At 45.3% G+C, this 21,786-nt stretch overlaps 1 protein-coding gene across 1 annotated transcript in view; it reads right to left on the bottom strand.

Annotated features, from left to right (window-relative positions):
• DPP7 (dipeptidyl peptidase 7) overlaps positions 1-17,568 on the bottom strand; it is a 44,962-nt gene extending 27,394 nt beyond the window's left edge. The window contains exons 1-3 of the mRNA XM_058818365.1: positions 17,461-17,568; positions 17,043-17,156; positions 155-294 (exon numbers count right to left, since the gene is read on the bottom strand). Coding sequence (XP_058674348.1) covers positions 155-294; positions 17,043-17,156; positions 17,461-17,533 — 327 coding nt within the window. The 5' untranslated portion in view covers positions 17,534-17,568. The remainder of the gene's footprint in view (positions 1-154; positions 295-17,042; positions 17,157-17,460) is intronic.
• Between the last annotated feature and the right edge of the window lie 4,218 nt (positions 17,569-21,786).

Genomic DNA, 21,786 nt, shown 5'->3' on the forward strand with positions numbered 1-21,786 from the left:
AAAGAAGATCTGCTGTTACGGGGAGAAACATTATAGCAGGTCTGACTCAGCTCCACAGTAAGAAATGGTACCACTATTCCAGACCTGCAGAAAGCTGAATTTGGTAACACTGAACAGAACAGGACTCTAAAGAATGCATGACTAAAATACTCACATGTTCAGCAAAAATGACAAGTGCTTGCTGTTCCTCTGCTAATTCAAATATGAAGTCAGAGTTCTGAGCAAAAGTCCAGATGTCACCTTCATTGCCAGTATAGAAAAAGATGGGTCCAAATCCTTTCTTCCAGAACTTTGCTGAGGCAATTGAAAGAAATTAAAAATTGAAATAAAAACAAAACCAAAACCCACAAAAAACACATAATACCCCCCAAAACACAACAAAGAATATGTGCATGAAATGAGTCAATTTTTGATTTCGGGCAGGAGATTAACAAGGAAGAACTCCGTGAACAGGCTGATTCCTGAGACCTGATCTGGGACACAAAGTGTTAGGAAGGCCAGGCTCCAGAAATCTCTCATTTGGGTGGGGGTAAATAAGAGCTTCCATAAGATCACTACATGGCCTGAAAATTTCACTTCTGCCTGAAAAATACCTAAAATCTCAAGTTCTGCAAGTCCTTTGCAAACAGCTGCCCCCCAAAAGAGCGATTTCCCATTTATATACCCTTTTTAGCCCAACTCGCTCCAAAACATTTGCACAAAACATTGCTAAATCTTCACACAAAACTGACATTAGGGAATTGCCTGTGTCCTTCTGATACTCCTGCTGTGAGGTATAAAGTTGTAAATTACATATCATAGGATGGTTTGAGCTGGGGGGGATCATCAAAGACCATCCAATTGAAGCCCCCTGCCACGGGCAAAGACACCTCCAACTAGATCAAGCTGCTCCAAGTCCTGTGCAATCTGGCCTTGAACATTTCCAGGGATGGGGAAGCCACAGCTTCTCTGGGCAGCCTGTGCCAGGGCCTCCCCACTCCCACAGGGAAGAATGTCTTCCTTATGTCCAATCCAAATTCACCATCTGTCAACTGCAAACCAATGCCCCTTGTCCTATCACTACTGGCTTTGGCAAAAAGCTACCCCCCCCACCCCATTTTTTCACAAACGTTCTGAAAGTACTGGAAGGCTGCAATAAGGTTTGCCCAGAGCCTTTTCTTCTCTAGGCTGAACAAACCCACTCTCCCAACCTGTCTCCAGAGTAGGGGGGCTCCAGTCATGAGACAAGGGAAAGCTTCAGACAAGCCCTGCCTTAGCCTCAAATTTTGGTAACATTTTAAATTTAAGAAATCACTCTGGCTCACAGTTCTAATCACAGTAAATAAGATCTACTTATAAAAATGGATTATTTATTAAACAGACAAGAGATAACAGACAAAAGATCTTAACCAGAAGATCTTAACTACTCACTACACAGTATAAAACTAAAGAACTACTAGTCTATAACAGTAAACCATAGAACAGTGCACTATATCAAGGTATCTTTATGAAAACAGGCAAAAGAAATAGCATTGATTAGGAGTCAAATGTAATTTACCATGGAAATGGTGATAATGTAGAGATTCCTTCACTCAACCCCTGGGGAGAAACCATGAAGCAGATGTCCCTGCTCACAGGGAAAATGTTGGGAATTTAGCTAACTAGAGACTGGAAAAGTACAAGGCCGTGGCTAATTCCAAGTCCTGCACCTGCAAGATAGCGTGTCCTTGGGCCTAGCTGGGTATAACAAGCGGACAGAAAGATGTGGGAAATAGGGAATGTAGGCCCAAAGGAATGAGGAAGAGTTGATGGTATAGTTTAACCAATAGATCGCTTGGCTTACAGAATATTCATAAGCTTATTACTTGCTGTATAAGTGTCTGATGCTCTCTTCAATAAATGGAACCTGCTATCACTCATATTGAGTGTCTGAGTCTCCCCTCACCAACAAATGGCTCATCCCCGACAAAGGCCTCATTCTGTGACAAATGGCGCCCGAACAGGGACCCTATGGACCCCTGCGAGCCACAGTCGGTGCAGTATTTGGGTGTCAGTCCCGACACAGCCCGGAAGGCACAAAAAGCGGGCCCTGCCTCAGGCGACCCCATATGGGAGACCTGGAGAAAGGCAAAAGTGCGGGCTTCGGTCCCCTGGCGACCTCACAGGAGAGTCCAGCTGACTGAATGCCGTCGAAATCCTGGAAAGGCTGCAGCGCACTGAATGAATGACAGATTAAAAGGTAATACAGGGACAAGCAGCATATAATCCTTTTAAATGCTTTTTAGAAAAGTGGGGACTATAGACTGTTGACTTGGGAAGAGAATTCCTGAGATTGCTGCATATAGACTTGCAAAAAAGTGTGTTGTGGTGCTGGCGCTGCAAGTATACGCACAACAAATCAGCGACCCTGCTGTGATGGTGGCAGCAGCCGCGGCTTGGGGCGCCTGCGGGGCTGTGCCACTCCGAACTTGGCATGGGCGCCGTGCCATGGGAGCAGCCGCGGTGGGCGGCTTGCCTGAGATGCTGCGCTGCAGTGGGCGGTAGCGGAGGCAGCCGCGGGGGGAGCGGAGCCGCTGCGGGGAGAGCGACCCACGCCGGCACGGGTGCAGCAGCGCTGGGTGCGGTGCACGCTGCCAGCGAGTCTCACGAAACAAGAAGCCCAGCGCGGGGGGGTCGCCCTGCTCTGAAACAAGTGGCACAGGACCAGAGCGCTTTTCCAGCGCGAGTGCTTCTCCCTCTGCCCCGCAGCCGCAAGTGACACCAAGGAGCATTACTATCAAGACGTTCCTCACCTAAGTTAAAAAGACTTTTTGTTCGTCCGGGCAGAGACTGTGAAAGAGAAATCAGCGTAGTGAATGCGTGGGCCAAATTTCGGCTGATTTGGCTTAGCATCCATTATGCTGTCAAAATCGCCTGCATTAACGTAGACTTTAAACATCAGAAGCACAGATAACTCAGTCGGTGCAACATCAAACTCTGAAATTGTATTTTGAAAAATTTAGAAATGTTAAAGATATGTTAAAGTGATTGTACAAGTAAGATGTAATGAGTGTGCTTTTTGTATTCTTTGAGCTTTGCTTGGACGTGGTAGAGGTAAAAGCAAGCACTGAATTCAAAAGAATTTTTCCACAGCTATACCTTGAACAAACTCCTTATGTTTAAGTGCATTCAAGTGTAAAAATGCTGTAGCAAACACATGAGGAAAGTTGTTTTAGCTTAGTATTTTAGAGTTAGGCCTGTAAGTAAGTTATAGTAAATTCCATATTCTATTCTATTTCTATAGTAAGTTCTATCCCTTGCTAAGTAGTTTAAGTTAAATTGTCTATTATGTGCCATTAAATGTTAAATACTGTTAAAGTTAAGTTTTGTTAAGTTTATGTCCTGTTAGGTTTATATTACAGCGACCTGATGAGGTCTTCATGGGTGAGAGAAGTGGACAAGAATCTTAGTTGATGATCAGAAGGCTGGATTTATTGATATATGATATATAATACATTATAACTATACTAAAAAGAATAAGGAGAGAAGTTGCAGAGGCTGCTAAGCTAAGAATAGCATAGAAAAGAATGAATAACAAAGTTCTGTGTCCAGCAGAAAGCAAGGACAAACTCTCCTGTAAGTGGTCAGCAAATCCAAACACTCACAGAAGCCCAATCACCACTGCACCTGTTACATTCCACACCAGCCGATAACAATTGTTTACATTCTTCTTCTGGGGCCTCAGCTTCCCAGAAGATGAACAAATCCCAAAGAAAGGATTTCTATGAAAAAATGTCTGCGACACCTCACCTTTCTAAATTGTATAAATTAAAAAGAAAAATGCTGATGCGAAATCAACAGGAAATTTCTTCACCTGTAAAATATACAATATTAACAAATCACTAAAACAATCCTACAATCTAAGAAAATGTAAAAAATAATGGAAAGAAAATTCAAGTCCAAGCAGCTGAGTTTCAGGAACGGTCCATGAGCTGAAGTTGTTTCTCTTGGAATATCTGAGAGTCTTTTTTGGTCCTGAAACAAACTTCTGCAAAAGTCCCATCAATAGTTATCACAAACCATTGACAGTCTTACAACAATTTCAAACAATTTCAAACAATTTGAACAATTTTGGAATGTCCTTTTCTGGCCCTACAGTGCTTCAGTGCTTCAGAGCTGCTGCCCGCTATTTTCAATATTTTTTATTTAATTTAATTTTTTTTTTTTTTATTGAAAAAGAGCAGCAGCAGAGCAGAGCAGTGCCAGAGAAGGAAAGAGCCCTGGGGGCCCTGGCCCATGATGGACCAGTGTGGAGAGTTTAGTTCAAGCATGGCTTAAAGAAAAAGGCCATGAAGGCATACAGTTGAGAGAACAGTAAAAGGTAGTTGCGAAGCAGTTCCAAAAGCAGTTCCCAGGCTTGATTTCTATAAACAATTAGGCTCTCTCATGCATCACTTTATAAACAATAAGGTTCTCAGACAGTCTTCCCATAACAAGCAAAACACCCTCTCTGGGAAAAGATGGCACCCTGGGAACAGATATGGAAGTTTTGGGAACCTTTCATATCACAGTGGGAACACTGGTTCTGTTTTTAATAAACAATTATAGGTATCGTAAAACAAAAGGAGTGGTTAGAGTTTTCTCTGTTAGCCTATCGTGAACTTGGATTTTGGAATATGCATGAAGTTCATTAACACTATTATTTAAAGTGACTGATCGATCAATAAATCGGAGTTCGATGCATTAAAGGATGGTCGTCTCCCCTTCACTTCAATAAATGGTGACACCTGGACGTGATAGCGAACACCACAGGAAGTGAGGACGGGTTTGGGTTCCGAAGCAGCTGGAACGGCAAATAAGCGCGAAGAAAAAAGCGGAGGAAAACCCGCCGAGACGCGCCGTGCCCTAGTCGCCATACAGATGGGCCTGGCCAATACGTGCGGCCGTAACCTTGAGGAGCTGCAAAGTGCGCACTTACGATATAGGTATGGAAAGGCAAGCCGCATATGAACTTTTTATTACTTTCTTGCAAAAAAGGCAGATTAAGGGACTAGATTTACAGAAAGAATTACCGGGTCTTTTGGCTTATGGTTTGGAAAGGGGAATCTTTGTAAATCCCCACACGGTTCACGAATTGTCGGAATGGCGTAAATTTGGTGATATATTATGGCAGGCTACGTTAGATGATGATAAAACTGCTAGGAAGTGAGGTAAATTATGGCGGGTTGTTAATACCGAACTGTTGCAGTTTCAGGCTGCAAAAAGCGCTGCCCACCAGGCTACTGCCACTCATGATCGTAACAAAGAATACGATCAAGACAGGGAGTTTGATAAGGAGTCGGGAACTCCTCTCGGCCCCGCTACGAGGACGGTTTTATTACCAGCCTCACCACCTCCCTCGGCAAGCCAGGCTGCGAGCCAGGCTGCGAGTCAGGCTATAAGCCAGGCTCCACAGAGCGCTGTATTACCCGCTTCGCCGCCTCCTTTAACGAGTCAGCCCCCCCTAATGAGCCAAGCTCCACAGGGTGCTTTATTGCCTGCTTTGCCGCAGGCTACACAGAGCACCTCTTGAGTCTCCCGTATCTGCTGTATCGCAGCAGCCGGGGCCACAAACGCATACTCCGTTCCCGAAAAGCAATCAGTTGATCCCTGGGGCAGATGACCTAGCGGCGACGATTGCAAGGGATAGACGAGATGCGTGGTCTGCCCCGGCCAAACATGCCATGGAAAAGGGAGATCAAGAACTGATAAGCACGGCTAGCGAGCTGGCTTGTCCGGTTGTTTTCACTCCTCAGGCTGGGGGGGGCATACAGGCGACAATCACTGCTCTTGACTGGAAGATGTTATCTCAATTGCGAGCTACTGTTAGTCAGTTTGGCTTTAAAAGCGAACCAGCCAAACAAATGCTCAACTATATTTTTGACACCAGCATCCTTCTCGTTAATGACTGTTGCTGCATAGTTAAATTAATCTTTACCCAACATCAACAATTGCTGTTTAATGCTCATTGGCAAGCGCTCGTTAACGAGTGCGGGGTAGTACAAAGGCAGCAGGGTGACCCCCTCCATGGCGTCACTGTTAATGAGCTTATGGGTCTGGGACCTTTCCTTTGTACTGAGGCACAAGCCTTAATAGGTCAGGATAAGTGCCGGGAGGCAATGAGGTTAGTCAGACTCACAATAGAAAGGGTAAAGGAACCAGGAGGGATACCAGTATATATGGGAATTAAGCAAGGCAGAGAGGAATCATTTGGCACTTTTATTGATAGAGCTGCTGCTGCAATTGAGAGAGCCGGCATAGCAGAATATATGCGCGGGGCCCTCCTCAAACACTGTGAACTTCAAAATTGTAATTTTGCTACTAGGAACATACTTAATACCTTAGGCACGAATTGGACTATAGAGGAGGCATTAGAAAGGATGGCTCTCGTACCGACTGGGCAGCAGGCTTTGTTGGTAGACGCGATCAAACAGTTAGGAATAGGCTTGCAAGAACAGGCAAAGTCCTCTCAGAGTCAGGTGTTAGCCGCTCTTGCACCTCTTCAAGCGTCAGCCGCATTCGCAGCATCAAATAAAGGGGCTCGCATGAAATGCTACCGATGCGGAGGCACGGGCCACGTACGCCGGGAATGCCAGGCTGTCGGAGTCTGGTGCCAGAAATGCCGTATGGACAATCATAACACGGGCGCTTGTAAATGGCAGTCGGGAAACTTCCCCAGGAGCGCGTATTCCTGCAGCGGCTGCGCCCAGACACAAGTCGCTGCTGCAACAACAACAACACCCCCCTGTGCCTTCAACCCTCCGCAGCAGGGAGCCTCCAACCCGCCGCAGCCGGGAGCCTCCAACCCGCCACAGCAGGAAGCCTCGGCATGGACCTGGCAGCAGCAGTAGACGTGACATTGATGACTCTGCACCCGCAAAAAATCCCAACAGGGGTTCAAGGACCTATTATTATACAGAACAAAGCAGTGGGTGCTCTGCTATTTGGAAGATCTTCTGCATCTATGTTGGGACTGTTTGTTTTACCTGGCGTTATTGACGCGGATTACACGGGAGAGATTATGGTAATGGCTTACACCCCTTTTCCTCCTCTTCAAATAAATAAGGGACATTTAGTCATTTGCTCAGCTGGTACCGCTTGAGCAAATGACTAAATGGATACAACCCATAAAAAGTCAAGAGAGGAAAGAAAGTGCTTTTGGTTCCACAGGAGGGCTTACTTTGTTAACTTTAAATCTTGCCGAGAGACCCAAGAAAAAGGTAGAAGTAGAATTCAAAGGACAAAAAAGGTCATTTTCAGGTCTGCTGGATACTGGAGCAGATTCCAGCATTATTAGTCCTAATTGCTGGCCTCATAATTGGCCCTTACAGCCGGCAGCCACTGCAGTATCCGGGGTCGGAGGATTTACCCTGGCTAGCCGCTCGCCCCCCCTCCAAGTTTACATCGACGGGAAACAGCTTACAGCAAGCTTTTCAGCAGTACAGTTACTACCTACTGTTCAATGCCTTATAGGTCGGGACATTATGGCTCAGCTAGGGGTGGTTTTGACAAATGAACACCCTTTGGAGTAAAAGCCATTGCTTGGACTTTCCCAATTCCCATCACCTGGATTGCTGACACCCTGGTATGGGTTAAGCAATGGCCTTTGAAAGGGGAAAGTCTTCAACACGCACATCAGCTCGTCTCAGAACAGCTTCAACAGGGACACTTGCGTTTATCTACCAGTCCCTGGAATACTCCAATTTTTGTAATTAAAAAGAAGTCAGGGAAATACAGGCTGCTCCATGAATTGCGTGCTGTTAACGAACAAATGGAACCTATGGGCTCATTACAACCTGGATTACCTAACCCAGCCATGATCCCGATGGATTGGCCTTTGCTGATTATTGACCTAAAGGACTGCTTTTTTACTATCACCCTCCACCTGCAGGATATGCGACGGTTTGCCTTCACATTACCTGCGATAATAAAGAAGCACCTGATCAGAGGTTTGAATGGACAGTTCTTCCGCAGGGCATGCGCAACAGCCCCACCTTGTGTCAGCTTTATGTCAGTGCAGCTTTGCAACCTTTTAGAAAGCAATGGCCTAATACAGTCATATATCATTACATGGATGATGTATTGTTTGCTCAGCCGATACCTTTCACACAACAACAAGTCCAGGAAATAAGAACCACACTAGCCCAATATTCTCTAGTAGTAGCTCCTGAGAAGATCCAAACAACTGCTCCCTGGAAATACCTGGGATGGTCTATGACAGAACAAATTGTCAAACCTCAAAAGCTGCAATTAAAAACAAAATTAACACCTTAAATGACGCTCAAAAATTCTTGGGTGATTTACAGTGGTTAAAACCAATGGTGGGAATACCCAATGAACTGCTCGATGAGTTGCGTCCACTGTTGAAAGGGACTGACCCAACTCATCCGGTGTGTATTACTGACAAACAACAGCGGGTCATTCAGCAAATTATGGACTGCGTTATGCATGGACATGTTCATCGAAGGGATCCAGACTTACCCATAGATCTGACCATTTGGAAGGGCCCATAGTATCTTTTGGGAGCACTTATGCAAAGCAAACAAGAAACGGGGGAAACACGGATATTAGAATGGATCTCCTCCCCACTGCAGCAAAGTAAGACTCTTTTTCAAAAAATTGAAATGTTAGCGGATCTGATAAAGAAGGGCAGAGAAAGGATGTTGCAGGTGGCTGGGGCAGAACCAGCTGCCATCAAGATACCAATGAAAAAGGATACCTTGGACTGGTATTTGACTAATTCAGAGGAAATGCAGGAAGCTCTCTTGGGTGCATGTTGCCCTATTGAAACACACCAGCTTCGACCAGCTTTGATTCAATGGATAGGGGACTGGGACTGGATAACTCGTCCAAAGCGAGAGAATTCTCCTATCTCAGGTGCCATTACTGCATTTACAGACACTGGCAGGAAATCAAGAACTGCTGCAATAACCTGGCAAGAAAAGGGAGTATGGAAGCATCATATTCTGCAAGCAGAAGCAGTGGACAGCCTACAAACCATGGAACTGTTAGCAGTGGTATGGGCAATGGCACAATTTAAGGAACCTTTGAATGTTGTTACAGACTCTCTGTATGTAGCAGGAGTTGTAGCAAGAATTGAAGACCTTTCCATAAAAGAGGTGCAAAATCAAAGACTATATGAACTATTATTGCAGTTAAAGAGAGCTACAAGATCCAGGGAACATGCTTACGCTGTAATTCATATTAGAAGTCACAAATGGGATGTTGGTTTAGGTGAAGGAAATGATAGGGCAGATAGATTGGTCAGCATTACCCAAAGCACACCTCTGTCAAGTCACCAATTGGCTCGAGAAGCCCACTCAACGTTTCACCAAAATGCAAAAGGCTTAAGCAGAGAATTTAAGATAACACTCTCAGAAGCAAAAGCTATTGTGAGGGCTTGCCCGATTTGTAGTCACCATAATGGGGGAAGTGGTTTAGGCCTAGGAGTAAACCCACGAGGCCTGCAAACCAATGAATTATGGCAAATGGACGTTACACATGTCCCTAGCTTTGGCAGACGAAAGTATGTACATGTGTCCGTTGATACTTATAGCAAATATGGGCAACAGCTCAGACAGGAGAAAGAGCTATACATGTGGAAAGACATTTGTACAGTTGCTTTGCAGTGATGAGTACACCAAAAAGAATTAAAACAGATAATGGTTCTGCCTGTATCAGTCAAAGGATAGAGAAATTCTTAAGGAATTGGGGAATTGAACATGTTACAGGTATCCCAAATTCCCCAACAGGGCAGGCCATCATTGAAAGGGCACATGGTACCTTAAAGAAGTATTTAGCCAAGCATGAGGAAGTAACTGACCCCCAGGCAAGATTATTGAAAAGTTTATTTGGGATTAATCATTTGTGTGTGTTTGGAGATGTAGGGCAACCCCCAGCAGGACTACACTATAAGCCACAAGAGATTGGTGAACAGAAAAAAGAAGTATGGGTAAAATACCGAGATCCCAAGACAGGGTTATGGAAGGATCCTGCTAAGGTCCTGTTCTGGGGAAGGGGATATCTTTGTATTTCCACCCCTACAGGAGCATTGTGGGTACCTGCCAAGTGGACTAAACCTGTTCTTGATGCAGTGATTGGTGGAACAACTCACGGAAGAGGACAAGGACCGTCTGGAGAAGAAGCTGCTCCTGATCCTGAGACCACTACTGCTTCAACTGAAGGGACACTCAAAGGCGATCGACAGGGCCATAACACGCCGTTGCCAGACGACCAGGGAACCGATTGACATTATCATCTTTCCATATAAAAGGACTGGCAAAAGAGAGCTGCCTTGAATGTCACAGCCCAAATTGTGCTGCTTGGGTTGCACTGTGTTGTGGGGGTTGTGATAAGACCTTTTGGGTGGATCAGTTGTCACTTTTTCATTTATGGTGTAACACCTGTAATTATAGACATACCTGGGAACATAATTGGGAGTGGGCACTACGGAATGAGACAGGGCTAAACACTGCCTCAGCTTTAGACCTTTATGAATCTCATGAGCAGAAAATCTTGGCCTATTATCGGTGGGAGGTACAGTGTATTTTGAAAAGAGTTAAAGCTCAAAGTGCATCATATATAGCCTCTGTAAGGTGTAGAAAACTGGTACCTTTAACACAACATTCTGTTGTAGGGCCTATAAGAGGAGATCCCAATCAGGCATTAGATAACTACATTAGAAGGTTACAAAGGTGTGGTCTTCAGGTATCGGGAACAGCAAGGTTAAAAACTGATAAGAAAAAGAAGGTCAAAGTAAAAACAGAAAAATGAGGTTTACTTTTGTTATATTGCTTGGTGTAGTGGTAGCTGAAGAATTAAAGGTAACACATTTTAGTCAACCTAGAGATAATGTATGGATAACACTTGCTAGACAGATTAATCAGTCATCGCTTTGTCTCAGCCTTGGAGGAGTTACTAATCCATTTTGAACGTGTTTGGTAGGGCTTCCAGTATGGTCTCCTCAAGAATTCTGCAGTCTTATTAATAACCGTGCCTTATGTATGCGCAATATGGTAAATATTAAATTGCCCGCACAAAAAGGGTATACTGCCAGTCAGAGTGACGGCTACCGCCAATGCCTGCTAATTCAGTCACTTAATACTCCTTTGCATTCCCCACCTGAGGAGTTAGTTCTTTTCGGAAGCGCAAATGCTAGCATGACCAGCACTTCCAACGGTGGGTGGTTTAGCTGTGATTAATTCTCAAAAGATGAATCAACATAAACAGACATGGGCTACTCTGGATTCATCTCTAAGCCCAGACATAGTGTCCAAACAGCTTTATAACCAATGTAAAGGCTCTAGTATCATGACACCTAAGAAATTACCCACAGGGATATTTCTAATTTGTGGAGATAGAGCCTGGAATGGAATACCAGCCCAGCCGCAGGGTGGACCTTGTTATTTAGGCAAGTTATCATTATTCCACCCTAATATATCTGTATTAATGCAACTAAGTCATAAGACAAGCAGGCAAAGGCGCAGCTTACATAGCTTAGACTGTAGTCAAATAGGAGATCCATGGTTCTGGAGTAAATTTAAACAAGTGATGGTTTCAGCTCTCCTACCATGGGGTGCTGCAAGCAAAGCAATGACTTTAGCAAAGCAAATAGGGTGTTGGGCTAAGGGTGAATTGAATAAGACATCACAGATATTAGATATGTTAACTGCAGATGTACAGAGTGTTAATCACGCTGTTTTACAAAATAGAGCTGCCATAGATTTCTTACTGCTAGCACAAGGCCATGGGTGTGAAGAGTTTGAAGGGATGTGTTGCATGAATTTATCTGATCATTCTGTATCTATTCATGCTAAGTTAAAGGAGCTACGGCTAGGGCTTAACAGCCTTAAGGAAGAAGAAGGATTGGGAATTGATGAGTGGCTTAAAAGTTTAGGATTGGGACCATGGCTAAGAAACCTTGTAATATATGCTATAGGGATATTAGGTGTACTCTTATTGCTTTTACTTATTTTACCTTGTTTCTGTAGTTGTATCCAAAAAATGGTTAGTAGGATGATAGAGAAAACCTGGCAAACTAACCTCCTTTCTCAAAAAGAAAAAGACGGGGGAGATGTGGAGAGTTTAGTTCAAGCATGGCTTAAAGAAAAAGGTCACGAAGGCATACAGTTGAGAGAACAGTAAAAGGTAGTTGCAAAGCAGTTCCAAAAGCAGTTCCCAGGCTTGATTTCTATAAACAATTAGGCTCTCTCATGCATCACTTTATAAACAATAAGGTTCTCAGACAGTCTTCCCATAACAAGCAAAACACCCTCTCTGGGAAAAGATGGCACCCTGGGAACAGATATGGAAGTTTTGGGAACCTTTCATATCACAGTGGGAACACTGGTTCTGTTTTTAATAAACAATTATAGGTATCGTAAAACAAAAGGAGTGGCTAGAGTTTTCTCTGTTAGCCTATCGTGAACTTGGATTTTGGAATATGCATGAAGTTCATTAACACTATTATTTAAAGTGACTGATCGATCAATAAATCAGAGTTCGATGCATTAAAGGATGGTCGTCTGCCCTTCACTTCAATAGACCAGGAACCCCAAAACTGGCCCACAAAGGGGGGCCAGGACTGGTAGGAGAAATCACAACCCCCAGAAACATCAGGAGGCCAAGTGATGGCCCTAGCCCAGAAACTTTCTGAGCCCAAAAGGCCAGGCCAAACCCATGAAACAGGCTCTGCATTCCCACAGGCCTGCACCCTGCTGCCAGTACAATGGCAGCACAGGTGGTGACATGCTTCCTTTTCCCAAAACCACTGAGGCATGCCAGCAGCAGTGAGGGAACAGAAGCCTTCCCCAGAAATTCCATCTGGGGTCTGGAGATGTTTGTTTCCCACAGCAAACCAGCTACGGTCTCCTCCATCTGTGCCCTCTTCCCCTGCAATGCAAATGCATCAGGTGTGTCTTCCATCCGCCCCATGGCATCGCTCCCACTGGGCTGGGGACCAAAGGCAGAGCTCTTGGGATGCACCTGCCCCCCACCACTAGGGCGCAAGAGAGGCGGCAGAGATGGCAGCCTCCATGGGACAATTCCCGAAAAACAACCCCCCAACCCGTTGAGAATGCTGATCTTGAACAAGAATCTTAGTTGATGATCAGAAGGCTGGATTTATTGATATATGATATATAATACATTATAACTATACTAAAAAGAATAAGGAGAGAAGTTGCAGAGGCTGCTAAGCTAAGAATAGCATAGAAAAGAATGAATAACAAAGTTCTGTGTCCAGCAGAAAGCAAGGACAAACTCTCCTGTAAGTGGTCAGCAAATCCAAACACTCACAGAAGCCCAATCACCACTGCACCTGTTACAGTCCACACCAGCCGATAACAATTGTTTACATTCTTCTTCTGGGGCCTCAGCTTCCCAGAAGATGAACAAATCCCAAAGAAAGGATTTCTATGAAAAAATGTCTGCGACAGGTTTAAGTGCTGTTCAGTTTAATTTCTATTAAGTGAAGTTAGATAGATTTATGCTTTTATGATAGGCGTTTATTATGACTTGTGTGCAAGGTGTTGTCGTGAACATCAGAGAAACTTTAGTTAAAAGAGACAATCAGAAGCATTTGTGAGTAGAGCCATTCCTGTTTGAAGTATATCTGCTGTTTGAAGAAGGAAAGCAAACTTACCAGACAATCAACACAGATGAAACCTGCGCACATGTTGCTCCTTTAGCTTATTTTTGTAGGTTGTACTGGCACACCTGAGTTTTGTTTGAGCCTTGTAGCACACAGAATCTTTTTTGTATCTGTCGTATAGCATATCCTATAAATAGCGATAGCCTTTTCAGTTTGTCTCCCTGGCTTAGATCCCTCATAAGAGAGAAACCTTGCTAGTTGAGAATACTGCTTGTAATGTAATAGTTGTTAGAATTGCCTATTCTTGTGTTGCAAAGAGTGTGACACAGTTAGCCCATAGAACTTTGCTTCTTCCAAAAGAAAACAGGGGAAATGTTGGGAATTTAGCTGACTAGAGACTGGAAAAGTACAAGGCCGTGGCTAATTCCAAGTCCTGCACCTGCAAGATAGCGCAAGATAGTGTGTCCTTGGGCCTAGCTGGATATGATAACAAGCGGACAGACGTGGGAAATAGGGAATGTAGGCCCAAAGGAATGAGGAAGAGTTGATGGTATAGTTTAACCAATAGATCGCTTGGCTTACAGAATATTCATAAGCTTATTACTTGCTGTATAAGTGTCTGATGCTCTCTTCAATAAATGGAACCTGCCATCACTCATATTGAGTGTCTGAGTCTCCCCTCACCGACAAACGGCTCATCCCCGACAAAGGCCTCATTCTGCGACAGGGAAACTCCACACATTTCCAGAAAATATATATATTTTAGCAGATTTCTGCTTTGTGAAAGTTTGGGGTGACTTCTATAGTTATAAAGTGAACAGCTATCAGTCAGTCAAAATCCAGCTTATCTTGTCAGATCCCATGTCAACAGTAAGGTATCTATTGGCAGTTGGGAAATACCAGACCAGTGTGAACCTATGCGCCCAAAACACAATAACACAGCTTGTCCTGTTTGAATTATCTGACTGGCTAACAAACGACAGATAAGCTCTTGGGAGAGGGTGAGATGCTCTGCTACATAAGCTCTATGATCATCACTGGGGCTTCCTCTGGACTCACTCCAGCAGCTCCACATCCTTCTTGTGCTGAGGTCCCTGGGCCTGGAGGCAGTTCTACCAGCGGGGTCCCGGTAGAATTGCCTCCCTCTGCCTGAGCAGAGGGACAGAATCCCCCCACACACCTGCTGCCCACACTGTGGAGAGGAGCCCAGGATATGCTGATATATGTTATATATGTAACACACATGCATATGTGTGTGCGTATATATATGATGATATATGAAAATAATGTGCTTCATCCTCAGATGACTTTATAACTGAATGCAAATTGAGTCTGGCAGGACAAGCTGAGCTGTGATGCTAACACTGGCTTATCTAACAAACAGTTGCTCTAATGCTTGCTGACTTTAACAAACATTTGATTTTAGCTTAGTGATAAACTGCACAGGAATTAGGAGGGATAATAAATAGTATTCTTCAATGACAAACCTCAGACCATCAGTTAAGTGTTGATTTCAACACATCATTGAAAGAGACCCTGCACAACAGTTGTGTGTCTTCCCATGGATGTTGCTGTCACATGAGGCTGTTTTCATGAACAGAGAGGCCCAAATTTAATTCTTGGCATTCTCGGCACAGAACTGACAAAGCCAGATTTGGCTTGAAATGGGATTTGAAACCTCTCATTAGTGAAACTGCTCCTCTTCATTAACAAAGAGGCCAACTGACTGCGATGCATTTGCTTTGGATGCTGGGTAGGTAACTGGAGTGCTCTGTGTTCTCTTTCCTCTGGCTCTTCTCCTCATGTGCTTCATGGCTCCTGGAGTAAACAACCATCACAGGAACCAAAACCAAACCAGATGGGCTTCTTAGAAATGTACCTATTTTCTGACTGAAATCCTGGGGAATTGTTAGCTAAACTCAAGAGTATCAGATTCCCTGTTGTGAAATTAGTTTTTGTTTTCTTGCTGATAATCTGAAAAGTCTCATATTGTACAAAAAAACAGTACAGGGAAATGGAATCACGGGAATTTTGAGTAAGAAACTCTCTATAAACCAGCAGAACTGCACTGATAATATTTTACTCCTCACAAATCCTATTCAGCTCTGCCCAGGACTCATAGATAAAACATAACACTTTAAAAGAAAACAAATAGAAGTTGCACAATGCTTTAAACCATGTAATTCCAACATTCTGTTCAAAAAGGGCCACCCAATTAGTGAAATCGCAGCCTTGGGTATGCTCTCAAAATGCAGTGGTGTATCTGTATCTTTGGGTTGAACTGATCCATGAATTCATGCCTGGTGAAACACACAACTTGGCAGAGGTGCTGGACAAGCTGCAGAGCAGCAGGCAATGTGAAGGCAAGCTGGAGCATCTGAAGACCCAACGCAGCTGGGAGACAGCAGCAAGTGGGCACTAAGCTGGGCAGTGCTCACGTCTGCTGCTATTCCCAAGTCCGCCCTTCTTCTCTCCCTGCAATTTGCTCCCCAATTCCTCTGCATAGGCAGGGTTGAAAAACATGGGACACTGGTTATGGAAATTGCTGTATTTTTAGTCACATGCTGTTTAAAAAGGCCTTTTCTCTTTTACTGTCAGTGACCCAAAAATGAGACATGGCTGGCTCCTTGTTGGCAGTGCTCATTGTTTCACATGGATTAAGCTATCTACAGTTGCACAAGTTTAAATAGTGCAAACCACTAACCCAAGAGGGTTCGGTTAGTGATTTGCATTTTACTCCTTTACTCCTAAAAATGATCAGTACAGAGTGCAACATTTCAGTCACTATTTGTTTTTCCTGACACATTCAGAACACTCAATTACATGCACTTGTAAGAGATGCCAGCGTCAACTGAAGACACACACACAGAGCCAGCTCTGGTGCAAGCTTAACACAGTTCCTGCTTCTAGCCTACTCTTGCTCCAGAGATGTCAGTCCCCACAATCCCTTTTGCACCATGCAGCCAGAACAGAAGGCAAGGAGTAAATTCCAGACCGGTTTGTGCTGGAAAGGAGCTTAAAGCTCATCCAGTTCCACCCCTCTGCCACGGGCAGGGACATCTTCCACTACCCCAGGGTGCTCCAAACCCTGTCCAACCTGGCCTTGGACACTTCTAGGGATGGGGTAGCCACAGCTCCTCTACATAATCTGTGCCAGGGCCTCCCCCACCCTCACAGGGAAGAATTCCTTTCTAATGTGCAGTCTAGGCCTACTCTCAATTTAAAGCCAGGCCCCCTTGTTCTATAGGTAGATGCCTTTGTAAAAAGTGGATTAAAAAGAAAAGGAGGATATAGACAATGCTGGGGAATGCCTGGCTCGTACAGGGTTGGCCCGTGGCTAACACTGACTCTTGGCTGCCCAGTGTTCTAGCTCCTGCTTTACATCCGAACAGAGGCAGTCAAAACTTTAGCAGAAAGGAATCCACCCCGAAGCCACAGCACCCACGGGACTTACCCGACACCAGGTACCGCTGCGGAAAGGTCTCGTTGCCGCAGGTCTCGAAGCTGAAGTGGTCCCGCACCTGCGGAAAGAGCCGCTCCTCCAGGCCGGGCCACACGACCCGGGCAGCTGGAGGGGGCATCATCAGCATAGGGGAAACCGACAACAGGCGAGGTCACCCGGTACGGCACAACCCAGCCTGGGAACTGGGACCCGGGGAGCTCGGAGCACCCTCTCGGTGCTCCCCAGGCTGGCTGAGGGCTCCGGCCCAGCGAGACTAGTTCGGAGTCCTGCCCAGGGCCTGGGAAAGCTAGTAGAGGGTCCTGTTCACGGGAGGGCCGGGGCTCTGGCTGAGGAAGGAGGAACTCCGGCAGCCGGGTCCGGCCCGAGGAGCAGGGGTGACAGGCAGAAGGGTCCGGCCCGAAACACCCACCGGGAGCGGCGCGGGCCGACGGCAGCGGCGGGAGCAGCAGGAGCAGGGCCGAGAGCAGCAGCACCGACTCCATGGCAGCCGCTCCGCCTGCGCCGCGCAGCGAGCGCGGCCGCACAGACACCGGTCACGTGACCCACCGCTTCGGGATCATGCGGTGACTCAGCGTCCCTTCACGTGACCACGCGAGCGCCGCGGGCCTGTTATGGCGGCTCGACTCGGCGGCTTCACTGCTCAGCGGGCTGGGCTGGGCCGGGCCGCCTCCTCCTCCTTACTCTCCTGGGGGTGGAGGGGCCCGCGCCACTGCGTACTGCAGAGACTAAAAAGGCAGCAGATATGGAAAGTTAGTTCTGTAATTTGTACTTCTGGTAAAGGTTACCTGGCCACTCCATCCCGTGTACGCTCAGGTCAGAACTAGGAGAAGGGGGCCTCTCCTCCCCCATCAGGTGTTTGTTGTAGTCCCTCCCAGGCACAGGTTCGTGCCGTTGCGTGAAAAGCAGGCCCAGGAAGCTGAGCCAGCTGAGAAGGAGCTATGCTTTTCTTCCGTTGAATTAATTTAATGAGGGATTGGTCTTCGGGTCTGGCTCACAAGGGAGTCCGTGCAGAGGCCTGTGCCAGCCCAGGAGAGAAGGCAGGGGCCGATGAAGCAGAGGAAGGTGAGGCCATGCCTTCAAGCAACAGCTGGATTTCTTCAGGGTTGCAGAATTCATGTAGCCCAGGAGAACACTGTGGGACAGTTCTCTTGTTTTGATTCACTCCAATGCTGAGCTGAGTCCCCTCAGACACTGACTCAGTGAGGTGGGTATTTGCTTTATTTGGCACTGGGTACGTGGGGGAGTGCTCCTCCTAACACACCCAGCACTTTCACACAGCACAATATATGGCTAAATTTCATGCATACTCATTACATTCCTTGGGATTGAAGTGGTGATACAAATTATTCTCAAAAATCATTAATATCATTAGCATATGTGACATGCAAGCACAGTGTACTCTGTTGGTCACGCTGAAGAAGGCTCCGAGTCTTCCTCAGTGGTTGTTCTGATGAAGGCTGGTAGTCTTCTTCACTTTGCACTTTTAAGCTTTCTTTCTGAAGCATGCACGTCCTTTGCTGGCTGGTTCAGTGTTTTCTGCTGTTAATAGGTTTTGTTCCTCTTACCTTGACAAGGTGCATTCTGTGTCTTATCTTGACAAGGCTAAGGTGTGTCCTGCTTCTTAGGCTTGTGCTTAATATTTGCTAACTCTTAATAGTTAACTCATGCTTACATGAGTTACCTATTATCAACTTCTTTCACTTTCAGTGAGATTATGATGAGAAAGGCCGCAATGTCTGAGAGAAACTTTGGTTTGGCATGGTGGACATCAGGAGAAAAGTTTGACCTTGTCTTTTGCTGTTGCTGTTCCTGTAAAGTGCTGGGTGGATGTTTCTGGGGCCATGCTAGCTGCTGCCTTGAGCCAGAGCTCAGCATGATGGCACTGGAGGGACAGAGAAACCATGTTCCTGTGGAGTGCAGGGAGCTGGTAGTGGCACAGCACTGAGCCTTGTGTTTGGGAGGCATCATGCAGGTTTGTGCCAGCCACGTGACCAAGCGGTAACATAAATCCATGTGCAGGCTTGTCAAAAACTGCACAAAGTGGTGTTACAGCACCAGCCTCCCGAAAAGATTCTTCAGGAGGTCAGGTTTGAAGGCTCTGCAACAGTGATGTGGCAGTTCACTGAGGAGTGATGTGACTGCACTGCTCAGCAGGAAGCTGGGGCTATACTGCACAGAGAAGTGTTATTTCTCTCTCTGGCACCAGAAGCAGAACTCCCAATAAACAACTGGATGTGAGAACAAATGTGGGGAGATAAGCTAGAAATTCTTGACTGAAGACACTACTTTTACAACTATAAAAGCTACACAAATTTTCGTGGAGGTAGAAACTTCTTGGAAGTTTCTGGAAACATGCAGGAACTTCTGTGGAGTTTGGACACAAATTCCATGGTTACTTTCCTGGGAATTGAGAGGAAGAATTTGATGTGTACTCCATTATTGCGGAGGATCAGGAAAGGGACATCACACCGTGATCAATGTGATTATGTGAAGCCGATTTATTGCAGAAAGCAAGCTATATTTATACTGTGTTCTATTTTTCACGCCTCAAGCTAATACATGATTGGTTAAATCCTTCTGTGCATGTGTTTTAAGCTTTCAGTTAATTTTAGTTAGTGTTTCATCTTCATGAGTCTCACTGCGATTTTCTTGTCTGCCTTTACATGCTGAACTGTCTGCCGCTGAGTGTGTTCTTCTTTCGTGTTCTTCAAGGGCATTGTGACCTTACTCAGTTTCTACGAAGACTGGATTGTGCATATATATCCTTTGTCCTGCAAGAAACCCTCAACACTCCATCCATTTAGTGGTAAATGACACTGAATCTTAATGTGTACTATTTCTTCACTGGATGTAATACAGTTACCTTTATCGTGCACTGTATTTTATCTACTAGTAGTTCTTTTATTTCTGTGTAGTAAGTAGTCTGTTTAAAGTCTCATCAGTGTCCTTTACAAGCAAAATTTAAACATTGAAGATTTCTGTGTAGTAAGAGGAGAAGCTAGAGGCGAGCAGAGAAAGGGTATTTAGCACTTTTAGCTAGTGTATAGCGGAGTATATCAGCACCTGCTTATATATCTCTGCAGAGTAGTCTCTGGTAGTACCTTGCACGTCTGAGAAGCTACTCCTGGAAGACAGCATCAGCAGCAGATGGGTGAGATACAGCAGAATATTCTTGGACCTTGGTACTGGTGAGGGCATGTGAATCTTATTGGGAGTAGCAGAAAAACAAGACAGAGCTCCCTCCTGGAGAGGGAGAAGTAACTATGGGGCTTTCAGTGTGCACTTCTCTGCTCAGACACACTCTTTCTTGTGTAACTGAAAAGAAGTAAACTGAGACAGGAGTGAGTGGGGAGATGCAAACCCTCAGGTTTATTTCTTAGCGCACTGTTGACCTGCTGTGGCAGGCTGAGTGACCTTCTCACTTTTCTCACCCACAAGGTTTGGATTCTGTCTTGTAGGGCTGGAGCTGCCCTTCCTACATATCTGTGCAATATACAGTGAAATAAACCTGGGATCATTAAAAACATAACACAAAGAAATACTCTATTTCTGCTGTCTCTGTTTATCCCTGCAGTGAAGAGTTAGCGCTTGGCTCTCCTCTGTCAGCTGTGGCGAGGTGTCCAGCAGCATAAGTGCAAGAAGAAGAGACCCAGTTCTGCTGATAGTCAAATATAATACATGAACCAGGTGAACTGTGTCCACTCACCAGCAGATAGGCCACTCTCAAACGCTGCTGGAAACAAGATGAAGTGGAAGGTACTGGCACTGTACATGATGAACATGTGCAAGGCTTGACACTGCTATAGTGTCTTGGTACGACACATGATGCTGAACAGACTGTTTTGCATACAGCTCTTGGTCCACAGCAACTAATGAGATCTAGAAACATGCCCTGGAAGAATGGCTAAAGCTTGCTCTGGGCCCAGCTGCAGCTGTGTCCTGGTGGGAAGTGCTGAGCAACTCTGCTCTGGTTCCAGGAGCTGGGGTCCCACCTGAGGTCCTGGAACATGTTGGGAAAGAAATGGGAAACTGGTAGTGCTGACAGCACTGTATCGCTGGCCAGGGGTATGTGTACAAATCACAAACGGGACGGGACTGCTGTGGACCGTGCCTTGAGCTGTTTTATTTTTCAGCATCAATCTCATTACATGGTTATGACAGTAGGAAGATGCCAGCAGCTCACATCCCAAGCAGCAGACCAAGAACTTAGTGTTACAACTTTAGAAGTTTTTTGACCAATCACACAAAGCAAAAGCTCATTGACAGTAGTTCTATCCAACCTATAAGTACACGTACCTTTGGTTAAAACAATGCTTGCTTATTTTGAATACAATACCTACTTGTAAGCATTAAAACACAATGCACAGAGCTCCATTATTAAGCTTCAAACTTCCTAATATCTTGCTAGATAAACTTTTCTGTAGCTTAGGGAGTTATTCTAGACAAGCGTTAATACACAGACCATTGTTCTATTTGTCCTTGCTTTTCTACTTTTTAAATAATTTTTCTGCTGACCTATCTCATGGCTACTGCTTAGCTCTAATCACAGTTCTGCTGTCTCTGAGGCCTGCCTTTTGCAGCTTTCCCAAAACCCTCTGATTTCGTGGATTCCTACACACTGTGCTGGAAGCTCAGTCTTTTCCATGCTGTTCTATGTTGTGGCTCCATCACAGCCTGCGGGGAGAGTGGGACAGGTCAGGAATTCAGTGCCTTTTGGATGGCTCTTGGGTCCAAT

The sequence above is a fragment of the Ammospiza caudacuta genome, chromosome 21 (genome assembly GCF_027887145.1).
Source record: "Ammospiza caudacuta isolate bAmmCau1 chromosome 21, bAmmCau1.pri, whole genome shotgun sequence".
NCBI lineage: Eukaryota > Metazoa > Chordata > Aves > Passeriformes > Passerellidae > Ammospiza > Ammospiza caudacuta.